Source organism: Protopterus annectens, chromosome 9.part0 (assembly GCF_019279795.1).
Source record: "Protopterus annectens isolate FY-2018-M chromosome 9.part0, PAN1.0, whole genome shotgun sequence".
Taxonomy (NCBI): domain Eukaryota; kingdom Metazoa; phylum Chordata; order Ceratodontiformes; family Protopteridae; genus Protopterus; species Protopterus annectens.
Genome location: NC_056743.1, coordinates 505,822,543 through 505,835,986, shown reverse-complemented (window position 1 = coordinate 505,835,986; position 13,444 = coordinate 505,822,543). Strand labels below are relative to the sequence as shown.

Genomic DNA, 13,444 nt, shown 5'->3' with positions numbered 1-13,444 from the left:
TTGATAGATGAGCATCTTTACAGGTAAAAATGATTAGTTATGACCATAATATAAAGTATGAAATAATTTAATAGATATTTTAATTACATCACTTGAACAAAACAAGTACTGTTTTAGCTGATATTTTTAATAAATATGTGCCATGTGTTCCTCAAGAAAATATATTATGAATGTGCTCGTTGCTGTTTTACTAGTTGTGTATTTGTTCAAGTGGTTACTGACATTGTAGTTTGAGTTAATGTTATAAGGTAGTGATTAATTTCTAAACAATCTTGCTTAGGTTTTGGAATTAATTGAATTGTGAGTCAGTAACACATTGAGTCAAATCTAAGAATGCTTTATAAAAGTATTTAGGTAATTGGTCTTAGCAGTTGCTTAATTATTTGTAAGCTTTGACAATGCCATTCATTTCCTTTCATGGCAAAGAAAATTGAAAATGGTAACTAATAAACTGTGAACTGAGCAAAGAATGTTGTTCACCGATGGGATGTACTTAATAATTGTATGCAGTTTATGTATTCATTTTGTATTTGTAAAGCTGCCACGTGGTTATTTTAAGTGAGATTAATAATTTGCCTTTTATCTGTCTTTTATTTATTGTACTTAGTCAAACCACTTGTTTGTAGAGTATAGTCCCAGTAATTATGTGCTGTATAAAATGTATAGCCCTTAATTATTGTATATATTTTGGATAAATATGATCTCCCTGTCTTGGCACTTGTTTTGAGAGTGATTAGAAAATCAAGAATGGGTTGACATCTGTTCTTTTAATTGTACCTTTTAGTAAGTCAGCAGCAAAAGTTTGAGCAGGTTTTTCCAAGGTTCATTTATGCAACTTTGAATGTTTGCAGTAATGGAGCATTTTAAGTGTGTAAGAAATAAGTAGATAATGTATTTAGTCAAGTAAACCACTAATACCTGTATGTTGATTCATGTTATGAAAACTGTCTCAACTTGTATACTTGGTGAGATTTCATAATAGTTAAAATGACAATTGAGTGAATACTAACGCATGGCTTATGCTGGAAAAGACTTTTACTGCAACATTGTAAAATGTTGAATACAAAGCATTTTTGGAAGTGTATGCAAATTTATTCAAATTTTAAGTAGCTACACAGTCTATTAGTAATTTGTTAATTAGTCATCAGAGAAAGGAAAAAGATACTTCAGTTGATTAAATACAATGCCCCATTTGACATGTACCTCACTAGAGACCTACAACAACTGGAAAGGCCACAAAAATACCTCACTAAGAGGATCCTGGGCCTTAAACACATGCCCTATATGGACAGACTCAAAAAGCTCCAGCTATACTCTCTCTCATATCGCCTACTTAGAGGCTATCACTGCTTGACCTACAAAGCCATGTCTGACCCAAAGCTGTTAGATATGCTACATCTGAAGAAATCCCACTCCCTCTATGTCACACGCTCCAGGGACCTGAAACTCGTTACCAAAATAAACAGAACATGCTGGAGGGACAGGTTCCTAACCCAGAGACTACCCATGCTCTGGAACAGACTTCCCATTCACATCAAGCAGAACACCTCACTAGTCCTCTTCAAGAGAAATATTGACAAGTGGATGGGCAATAGAAAATTCACCCCGGGATCACTTCAGTGGCCTTCCTTGATAGTGGCACTGGGAACTAACGTCGTGCAGCAAGATGCCAGGGAATCTTTTTGGGCTAGGCTTACATAGGCTCTAAGGCCAATAGCCTACTTATTAGTGCATTAGTGTGTGTCCAAGGAGCCTTTTACTTGGCTATTAACCACAGAAATCTTACAACTATCTAAAATAAGTTCAAATTACTTACAACTTCTTACGTACCACTAAGCTTTCAAGCCTCTCTAAAATAAACAAACAAACATACATTCTAAGTACCCAGTTTGCATCCAGAAAAAAATGTACAATAGAATTTTATAAGTATCTTTGTGAGGCATGGTTGCTGGACGGCTGCAAAGCTGCAGAAATTTGTACAAGTAAAACGTACAGTACATGAGCTGTATGCACTAAATGATGCTATTGCTATATAGTAATAGTATGTCGCATTTGGGTATAGCAGAGTAATACCCATGGCTGGCTTCATCACTTGGGTTTCAGTTATTATACCACACCAGCCATGAGTAAACTCTACATTTTCTACACCCAGATGCGAGTCATTGCTAATACATCTTTTGCTTTATTCTGAACCTAGTGTATTGATGATTTAACAACACTGCTGACTTTTACAGTGGTTGCATCATGTTAGCTGTTTGGTTATTGTAATAACTTGCTTATGAATATAGTGTTCAAACTGCTGCATTACTGCAGATAAGTAAAAAAATGTATTCTTGTGGCATTCGTGATGATGTAATGTCTCCAGTTTTAGCATCACTATTAAGGCACTAATTTAAAGCTACTTCTCTAGACAGAAGTATCCTGTTAGATTACAAGAGAAGACCTACTTTTTCACACTTCAGGAAAACAGGTGTGGTTTTCATAAGGTGTAGTGCCAGATTTGACAAAATTTCATCTGCTTAAACCTTCACTATTAGAGTAGATAAGGTGTCCATGTGATAGTGGCAGTCATCAGTGAAGTTATCTTAACCTGTCTTGTCAAAAGCTGCATTTTTTTATACCTGCGACATTGATGGGAGAGTGTTTCCCATTTATCATCTCTGCATTTGTGGTGATGGTTGAGCAGACTGCATGGGTACTGTACAGTCTTTATAGACACAGAAGGAACTGTAGGATGTGTCAAGTGAGACAAAAAACAGCCTGAGGTCATGAGCTGCATAGAATTGTCACTAGTTTTCAGTTATGGCAGTAAAATGGCACTTATATTTTATATAAAGATCTAATTATTTTGAGAATGCCAAGTACTTTGTTTCTACTTCATGTGGTTGTACCTGAGTGATATTCTGAATTAATCCTGCATTAGACAGGATTTTAGGTTCTTGTAACCCTGTACATTTAAAGTAAGATTAATGGGAGTTATTTCTCTTCACTCTAGCTGCTGTCATCTGTTCGGAAGGATGTATGTGAGGCGCTAAACATGCCTTTGGAGAAGGTGGAACTAAGTATGGGAATGTCAACTGACTACGAACACGCAGTAAGTATGTTAAGCAGAGCCCTGTAATGATTATGTGCTTTGTTGAAACTGAAAGATGTTTCTGCACTATGTTTTATACAGGCTTTGTTCTGTACAAAGAGAATTTTGATGCAGTTTTCAGCTAGTCCTTTTCTCAAGCCTTCCCCACTCAACACCCCCTTGAATCAGCAGATTTTTTTAAGTGGGTCTGTTTGCACAAGGCAGAACATCCGTCTGTGCTGTTTCATGTCCAGTTCTCAAAACAGAACTGCATGCTGGAATGATTGGGTGGTAAAGGGAGCAGGATGAAACAGCTGATCTGCTTTCCTTTTGACAGAACAGATGTGAGAGGATATTAGCAGCCTGTTAAGCACCTAGTGTAGGTTGGGGGGCCCACAGGGTTGCACTGATTCAGTTTTGTATGAGTTAACATGCTGGCATAGCTGGACCACTTATGGATATGTCCATACAGTAAATGGACTGCTTTCCATCTCGTACCATGTTCCAGAACAGAAATTAAGTACCTGTAAGGATACATGCATTTTCTAGTCTGATATTGCACAATGGCTCAGTAGCTGAAGTTCTGTGCTTCCCAGCTCTGGGGTTCATTCTTGACCACCCGTCATTGTTATTGGAGTTTGTATGGTCTGCCCATGTTTGCATGGGTTTTCCCCAGTTAATCTGGAGTCCTCCCACCTCTCAAAACATGCAGATTTATTTAACTGTTCTAAACCAGCCGTATACATACAGTGGATATAAATATGTACACACCCCTGTTAAAATGCCAGGTTTTTGTGATATAAAAAAATGAGACCACAATAAATAATTTCAGAACTTTTATCACCTTTAATGTGACTTATAACCTGTGCAATTCAATTGAAAAAGAAACAAGTCTCTTAGGGGAAAAAATATAAACAATAAAGTACAATAAGCTGGTTGCAAAAGTGTGCACACCCTTAAACTAATACTTTGTTGAAGCACCTTTTGATTTAGTTACGGCATTCAGTCTTCTTGGGTACACACCTGCCATCAATTAAAGAGACCTTGATTAACCCTAAATAAAGTTCAGCTGTCCTAGTAGGATTTTCCTGATATTTACTCAGTTGCCTGCTACAGCAAAAGCCATGGTTTGCAGAGAGCGTACAAAGCGTCAAAGGGATCTCATTGTTGAAAGGTATCTGTCAGGAGAAGGGTACAAAAAAATTTCCACAGCATTGGATATACCATGGAACACAGTGAAGACAGTCATCAAAAAGTGGAGAAAATATGGGACAACAGTGACGTTGCAAAGAACTGGACATCCCTCCAAAATTGATGAAAAGACAAGACAAAAAGTTGTCAGGGAGGCTGCCAAAGAGACCTACAGCAACACTGAAGAGCAGGAATTTCTGGCAAGTACTGGTTGTTTACTACGTAACAACAATCTCGTGTATTTTCCATCTGTCTGGGCTATGAGGTAGGGTTGCAAGATGGAAGCCTTTTCCTACACACAAAAACATCCAGGCAGGGCTACAATTTGCAAAACAATACATAGTCTTCCAAAAGCATGTGGGAAAATGCGTTATGGTCTGATGAGAACAAGGTCGAACGTTTTGGCCACAATTCCAAAAGGTACGTTTGGCACAAACATAATACTTCGCATCACTAAAAGAACACCATCCCCACAGTGAAGCATGGTGGTGGTAGTATCATGCTTTGGGGTTGCATTCTTCAGCTGGAACTTTTGCTTTAGTATAGGTGGAGGGAATTATGAACAGATGTCCTTCAAGGATGCATCTGCAGTCATAACATATGGGTTGTCCTGCCTCAGGCAGCCATTCGGTCGGCCGGATTCCAAAGTCTGGGTCTGGCCTCGGCTGATGTCACACTTTCCCCGACGTCAGAGCGTCTGGGGTATAAAAGCATCAGCCGACGCCATTTTCCTCAGTCTTTCTTGCCGCGCAGTGCCCGAAGCAGAAGCAGTTCGCAAGTGCCGGTCGGTCAGATCCTGTGATTCAGCTACCGAAGACTTCGAAAAAGCTAAGTACCCCGTTGGAGACCCTTTCTTGCCTCAGCCGATGTCAGATAAAGTAAATAATTGTTTAACTTGTGGGAAACAAATACCTCATAAGGATTTCCACTCCTACTGCCTCCCTTGCTTAGGCCCAGACCACGACGTCTCGGCCTGTTCAGCCTGTGCTTCCTTCAACCGATGAAATCTTAGACGTCGGTCGGAGTTTGCAGAAGAATTTTTTTGGGCTAATTTTGCATATAAAATGCCGTCGGAGACTCCGACATCGCATTTGATGAAAAAACGGAAGGACAAGGACTGACACTCGCGGCCCGCGGTTTCGGCTGAAACCACGGTAAGTCCTACCGCGAGTGTGTCTGTTTCGGCCGAAACAGAGTCCTCAGAGCTTCCTTCATCCGAATCCACTCAACCGACCACCGCGGTCCTGGAGGCCCCGGCTGAGTCGGCTACTGAGCTACCTACCGAAACCCAGGAAATGTCCGACACCATACCTTTGGACAAATCTACTCCTGCACGTGGGGCAGCTAGACCCCCTGCTTCCATGTCCATTAAGGCCTTTTCCAGGGCTAAAGCTGCTAAACTTTCTAAAGCTTTGCCTCCCAAGACTACCTCCCAGAGGCCTTCTTCTAGTTCTCAGATCCTCAGCCTTGCAGAGGATCTTATTTCCTTAATTAGAGGTTCTCAACCCCACCCGGACAGGGCCTCTCACCCACCACCAGACAAAAGGCCCAGGACTGAGCCCTCTGACCCACACTCTTCAGATGAGTCCACGGATGGATCTGAGTTGTCAGATCACCAGGAGGAGGCTTATTCGCCCTATGAGGATTCTGATGCTGAAGAATCTATCCCTTCGGCCTCCCCTCCTGAAGAATTTTCTTTTGGTGAGACTCTACACTCCATGAGAGAGCATTTTCAATGGCAGGGTCAGGAATTCTCTGATTCTAGAAAGAGATTAAGGACCTTTTTGCATTTGCCTCAACATAGGCCCTTAGCTATACCTCCTGTTTTAAATGTAATTGATGTGTACAATGATGTTAGTACAGCCCCTGATACTCTCCCTCCGGCACCTGCCAAGCTTGATAGATACTACAGGGTCCCGGATTCCCATTTTCATCTGTATAAGGCCCATTCCGCAGACCCAGATACTATTTCTCAGGGCCCTAAAGGGGTTGCAGCTGCCACTGCCAAAAATCCTCTACCTTCTGAAAGAGAGTCTAGAGCTTTAGAAAGATGGGGAAAGAAGGTATATACTTCTGCAACTCTTTCTGTCAGGGCATTAAATTGTCAATTTCATATGATACAGTACCAAGAGTATTTGTTAGATGAACTGAATAAGAAGCTTTCTTCTTCTGAACCCCTTGACCGTAAGTCCCTTCGGGATTTGGTACATAACTCACAGCAGGTTAGTAATCATTTTTTAAAGTGTGGTTATGATGCACTGGAGGCTTCATGTAGGTCAGCTATGACTGGGGCAGTTATTCGCAGGCATGCCTGGCTGAAGGAACAATCTTTGCCAGACCATGTTAAAGCTAAACTCCTGGGTGCTCCAATGGAAAAACAAAAATGATTTGGCTCCTCGGCTCAGGAGGTCTTAAAGAAGTTTGAAGAAAAGGCAAAATCTGTGCAAACAGTTAAGGATTTTCTGCAAGTACAACCACTGAGATTCAGCAGAAACTGGCCTACTAAGAATTGGTCCTTTCCAGACTCGGAGAGAGCCCAGAGAGGCAGGAACAAGCGCCCCAGCGGTAGAGGGCAATCTAGGGGCTCCTACAGAGGCCGTCAGTGGCAGCCTACCAACCAGAGAGGTAGTGCAGCAACAGCAACAACAACTTCTACACCAGGACAGACTCAATGACTTTACTCTGAGTCCGCCTACCAGGGCTCAATTGAAAGCACCCTTAGGCGGAAAGCTTGCTTTATTTTCAAAAAACTGGCATTATATTACAAGGGACACATGGACACTGCAAATAATAGACAAAGGATACAGGTTCCACTTCCACACTTTGCCAAGAAGAAACGGAATGCCAAACCTGCCACCAAATCAGAGGGCAGAGACTTTAAAGCAGATCAACAACTTACTTCAAATGCAAGCTATAGAAATGGTACCACTTTCAGAACAAGGCCAAGGATTTTACTCCAGACTATTCCTTGTTCCAAGAAAAGAAAATCAATGGAGGCCTATTCTCGACCTGTCCGCACTGAATACTTACCTCATTGTGCCAACATTCAAGATGCTGACCCTACAGCAACTTCTTCCCATGCTGGGCAAGGAGTCTTGGCTGGTGACTCTAGATCTCAAGGAGGCATACCTGCATGCCCCTATTCCACCAAGTTGCAGACGACACCTCAGATTTCTTGCAGGATCAGAGCATTATCAATTCTCAGCATTGCCCTTTGGCTTATCTACTGCACCCAGAGTATTCACGAAATGCCTGGCATCAGTAATTGCACACTGCAGACTTCAGGGGATTCAAATCTACCCATATCTGGACGACTTCCTAATACAAGCGGACAATAAGAAAAATTTGATAAAGGATTTGGCTTATGCCATCCATCTACTACAGGCCCTGGGATACACAGTCAACATCCAAAAATCAAGACTTGTTCCATCCCAAAGGATAACCTTTTTGGGTGCAGATCTAGACACAATCACCCAAATGGCCTTTCTCACAGAAGAAAAACAAAAACAACTTCCGGATTACTTCATGAATCTAACGAGACAAACTCGGCTAACTGCAAGGAAGATCCTGCAGGCCCTGGGTTACATGGCATCCTGCATAATTCTGATACCACAGGCCGGACTGCATATGAGAAAATTACAATGGTACCTAAGGAGTTTATGGTCTCAGCACAGTCACAGTTTGGAAACTTTGATACCAATCATTCCTTGCCTGCAAAAGGAATTCCTGTGGTGGGCTCAAGCCTGCCAGTCCAACAGAGGGTTGCCTTTCAACAAACCAAAAACAAAACAAACCATCACCACGGACGCTTCAGACCGAGGATGGGGAGCACACATGGAGGGCAAATGTATCCAAGGCCTATGGTCTCAAGGATAGCTGCGCATGCACATAAACCAAAAGGAAATGCTAGCAGTGATACACGCAATCGAGGCCTTCAAACCTTTCCTCCATCAAGGCCACCTGTTAATAAGGACAGACAACACCACGGTCATGTGGTACATAAACAAGCAGGGAGGCACACACTCCTACCCTCTATGCAGGCTGACTATGAATCTATGGGAACTATGCCTGAAACTCAATATCCAACTACAGTCCCAGTTCTTGCCAGGGAAAGAAAATACACTGGCAGACAGCTTAAGCAGAACTACCATGGATGCACACGAATGGATGCTGCACCCAGACATCTTCCAACTCATAACAAAAGCATGGGGAAAGCTGGAGATAGATCTGTTCGCCTCCCCCCTCAACCATCAACTGAAGACATTCTGCTCAAGGACATACCACCCACAAGCTTGGAGGGTGGACTCCCTCTCTTTCAGCTGGAAAGATCTAAAAGTATATGCCTTCCCACCTCTCCCATTAATGTCCAAGGTTTTACTGAAGATCAGGGCGGAACAGCCAAGAGTGATTCTGATAGCTCCAGACTGGCCAAGGCAGCACTGGTATCCACTATTGAGGAGGATGTCACAGGCGAAACCATGGCCTCTCCCCCTATGGCCTCTTCTTCTGACGCAGAACAATTTCAAAATCATGCATCCCAACCTGAAAACATTGCAGCTAACTGCCTGGAAAATTCCTTAACTCTCCCTCAAAATATTTTATCACAGAGAGTAAAGGACATTATCATGGAAGCTCGCAGAGAGAGCGAGAGAGAGAAAGAACACCCACCCAGAGCCGTGTGCTGTGCAGCCCCAACCAAGGCGACGGATAGCTCTATAGGCCGTCCATTGTATACATCAGGAGTCATCTGCTGTGGCCCATCAGGACCTGCATGGATCCTTATTTTGTTCCGCATGTCCTCTATGGCATTGCAGGTGTCGGATCTTGACATTGAGGAGGAACCATGGTTGATTATCTTGAAGGAAGTCCACAGAATCTGGTCAGGGAAAAGGTTCCTGGTACTGTTATTGAATCCCATCAGGGTTTTCAACTTCCAGTGTTTTTTTAGCACTGACGTCCCTACCGAGAAAAAGCAGAAAACTGAGTTCTGCTTTTCACCCTAAGGATCCTCAACCAGAATGGCAGGAGTGTACTCAGGGGATGTTTAATGCCCTAATGATTCTGAAGACTCCCCAAGGAGTTTCTGTGCTTACTTGCCCCTTGGACTTCAACTCTTTCCAAATAGCCTGGGGAAACTAATTCCTCAGATGAAGATTCAGAATCTGATGAGTCTCTGTCCTATTCTTCTCAGATGAGTTCACCTTTGGCCAGTGGTTCTGATGAAGAGTCCATCAGTCCCGAGTCTCCCTTTTTGGAATTGTCTTTTGCAGGGACAATACCTAGAATGATTAAATACTTTTAAGTGGGATTCTTCTTGGATGTCTGATATCCAGAAAAGCTGTTATGAACAGTGCAGGTGGACACTCCTTAATGTTCTGCAATTCCTCCAGTGTTGGCTGCCTTGTTGGACACCTTTATAGCTGCTTCCAGGTCTCCTGATTTTCGTCCTCCTGCTCCAAAAAAAAAAAAAAGAAAAAAATACACCCGAAAAAAAAAAAATCCAAAAACCGCAGGTAGGAACCACTCACAAAAATTAAAAATACTTCATTTTCTCTCGTGCCTCAGATTAAAAACAGCCATCAAGGGATGCTCCAAAGAAACCTGATAGGTTCTGATTCCTGAGGATTTTCAATTCTTATTTAAGTGTCGTTTTGCTGACCCTGCTGTGGTGTTTGTCTCCTCTCATAAACCTTCTAAGCTTTGCCCTCTTCCAAGTTTCTGCCTTCTGATAAGGGATAGTAGGGCAATGGAGGGGCTTGGTAAGAAAGTCTGTATTGCGTGTGCTTTGGCCTTTCTGGCCATTAGGTACGAGGACCACATGACCAGATATGCTCTGGTCTTGATTGCTCAGATTTGATGGGTTATTTCTGACCTCTCTGATTCTGAAGGAAAGTTTTCTGCTCTCTGTAGTTTGGGCTCTACCTGTCAGGTCGTTTACAACTCTATCAAGTGCAGCTATGGTGCTGCTGATGCCTCTTCTGGAGCTGCTACCTTTGGGCCTGTCATTAATCTTGGCTTTGTCTACAGACTTTACCTGAGGACATAAGGCCACTTTGTTGAATGCTCCTTTGGATAAAAACCTCTTTGGGACTACTGCTGCTGCTGAAATGTTAATCTGCTCAAGAAAAGAGTAAAGCCTTGCAAGACAAACATATGTTTGTCTCCCCCTATCCCTAAGTTCTAGAGGAATTATCCTACTACATCTGCTTTTGTTCGCAGGCAGCCTCATCAAGCATCTAAAAGACATGAAGGGCGGTAGACGAGCTTCTTCTGCTACGTTTTCTCAGGCTGCTGTGGCCCAGAAATCCCGTTTGTGACAAACCTGTTTCTCTCTGAAATTTTGCCCTCCAAACCCTCAGCCAGGTTCTGTTGTCCCTTCGGGTCTCCCTCTGTCTTCCAAACTAGCATCTCATCACCTGAGATTCTTGGGTGCTGTCTGTCATCTGTCAGGGTTACTTTATGGTATGTAAGTCTCTGCCTCCTTTTTCAGGAATTCCCTGAAGTCCTCTGGAGCAGCTTCCTCATTTCTCAGAAGTTCTTGTGTCACTTACAGATCAGGAAGCTCTTCAGCCTGTTCTCCTTCCCAAGTAGAAAAGGAATTTTACTCCATAATGTTCCTGGTTCCTCGAAAGGAGAGCACTTGGAGACCTAATGTGGATCTGTCATTGCTCAACACGTTTCTTAATGCTTCTTCTTTTCATATGTTTACTGTTCAAACCCTGTTTCCTCTTTTACTTCCCCAGACTTTTGTGATGTCCTTGGATCTGAAAGATGCTTACCTTAATATTCCCATTCACCCTCTCTTTCAGGAAGTTTTTACATTTCTCTGTTTCTTCTGATTTTCAGTTCTGTGCTTTGTCATTGGCCTCTTTATTGCCCTAAGGGTATTCACAAAACGCATGGCTTCTGTGATTGCTTTTTGCAGGCTTACAGGCATTCAGATTTTTCCTTAGACAACCTGGTGCTTCAGGTACCTTCTCCCAGTTGCCTGTTACAGGATCTGGAATTCACCATTTCTCCCCTTCGCAGTCTGGAGTTCACTATTAACTTTCAAAAGTCTGTCCCGACTCCCTCTCTGTATCATGTGTATCTGGGTTGCAGGATTCAGACAGTGCCATTGTTGGCCTCTTTTCACCTCCAAAAGTCCTGTAGTCCTGTCTTTGACAGTTTCCTTTCAATCTCTTATTCCGCTACCTGCTCTTGCAGCCAAAGAGTTTCTTTGAGCCCTGGGATTCATGGCATCTTATGTTTCAATGCTCCTTCTTGCCAGACTGCATATGCAGAAGCTTCAATGGTAGCTCAAGTCAGTTTGGCTTCAGCATTGCCACCCTGTGAATTTCAGTGTGCCTTTCCTCCCTTGTCTAAAGAGGGAATTCAGGTGATGGATTCAGCAACTTGCCCTCAGCCCAGGCCTGCCCTTTCACCTCAGATGTGGTGGAGGGTCTGCCTGTGGTTACCTGAAAGTTCAAGGTCTCTGGTGCCCCCCATCAGAGGACAGACCATATCAACATCAGAGAGATGAGAGCTGTGATGCTTGCCCTTTTCAGACTTTTCACTCCATGCTCTCTCCAGGCCCCTGAAGATTAACACTGACAACACCACAATTATACGGTATGTCAACAAGCAGTCTTAGCCATCTCTGCAGGATTGCTCTTCAGGTGTGTCAGTTATCAGTTGACTTTTCAGGCAGTGTATATTCTTTCAGGGCACAATCTAGTGGCAGACTCTTTGAGCAATTCCAAAACAGGCTCACGAATGAATGCTTCACAGAGATGCGTCTCTGGGCATAGTCCATTGGTGGGGTATTCCTCAGGTAAGTCCATTTGCCTCCCCTCTGAACAGTTAGCTCCCTCTTTTTTGTTAGAGTGCCATGCCATCTGGTGTGGAAGATGGGCACCCTTTCTTTTCCTTGGAAGGGGATGTTTCTCCACGCCCTCCCTTCCCTTCCTCTTCTTCCAAGAGGACCTGTAGAAGATTCAGCCAGAATCCCCAAAAATCTTGTTAGTGACTCCGTTTTGGCCAGGATAGCACCGGTTCACCACTCCTAAATGCATTTTGCCATAGGCAGTTATCACAAGTTACCTTCATCAGTTGGACCTCCTCACATAGGACAAGGGCTCAATCATCCATCACTTGTCCACTCTTAAACTGACATTGTGGGTGATAGGGTTTTGATCCCTTTTAGGTGCCTCTTTTCTGAGGATGTGCTTAGGTTTATACAGGAGCCAAGAAGACCTGCAACCAGAAAATCTTACATGTCCAAATGGAAGACATTTTGTCTGGTGCCGTGCTAATAACCAGGATCATTTTTCTGTGGAGATCCCTCTGGTTCAGTCTTACTTATGCGAGTTGCTCCAGTCTGGCTTAGCTTGTTCTTCTGTAAAGGCCTGTTTATCAGTTATTTCTGCATGTCTGCCCTTGAATCCTCCTTTGGCTTCTCACTTTGAGGTCAAACAGTTTTTTAAAGGCATCCTGCATCTTGGGTCCCCAAGGAAGCCTATTCTTCCTCCTTGGGACCTTAATTTTGTTTTAGCCGTTTTGACACAGACTCCTTTTGAGTCTACAGGTTAAGCTCCTCTGCAACATTATACCTGGAAGAGACTGTCTTATTGCTTGCTGTTACCTTCTCTGAGGGTTTCTGAGCTTCAGGATCTTATGACTGTTTACTATTGTTTATTCAAATGGAAAAACTTTTCCCATTCAAATAAACGAATGGTAATGCTGAAAGTAAAAAAAAAAATACCATTCACAATGTCGAACCAAATGCTCGATGCATTTGACTAGACATTGTTGTCGAAACCACCACGTGATAGCTGTATAGGAGCTCATGTAAATCAAACTCCTATACAGCTGTCACGTTTTTGCCCCCGTGGGCAAGCCTCCCTGCACCCTCCCCCTACTTACATATTCTAACTTCGAGATCGCACTACAATGGGGATGTGGATGAATTTCCACTCCCCACTGTACTGCGATCTCCGTACAGATGTCTATTTCCACTTACGCAAATGCAGATGTTCTTCGTGTTTCACTGTTGCAGTCATAACTGTAGGGTGCTCCTGCCGGCAGGCAGCCCGAGGTCGGCCAGAATCCCAAAGTCTGGGTCCGGCGTCGGCTGTACAAGCTAGTACCCTGACATCGGTACGCTTTGGTACATAGCCCTCAGCCGACGCCATCTTCTCC

General features: G+C 43.2%; 1 protein-coding gene across 2 annotated transcripts in view; it reads left to right on the top strand.

Annotated features, from left to right (window-relative positions):
- LOC122811302 (pyridoxal phosphate binding protein) overlaps positions 1-13,444 on the top strand; it is a 274,466-nt gene that overhangs the window by 241,715 nt on the left and 19,307 nt on the right. For both annotated transcript variants that reach the window (XM_044083062.1, XM_044083063.1), the window contains exon 7: positions 2,996-3,094. In XM_044083062.1, coding sequence (XP_043938997.1) covers positions 2,996-3,094 — 99 coding nt within the window. The remainder of the gene's footprint in view (positions 1-2,995; positions 3,095-13,444) is intronic.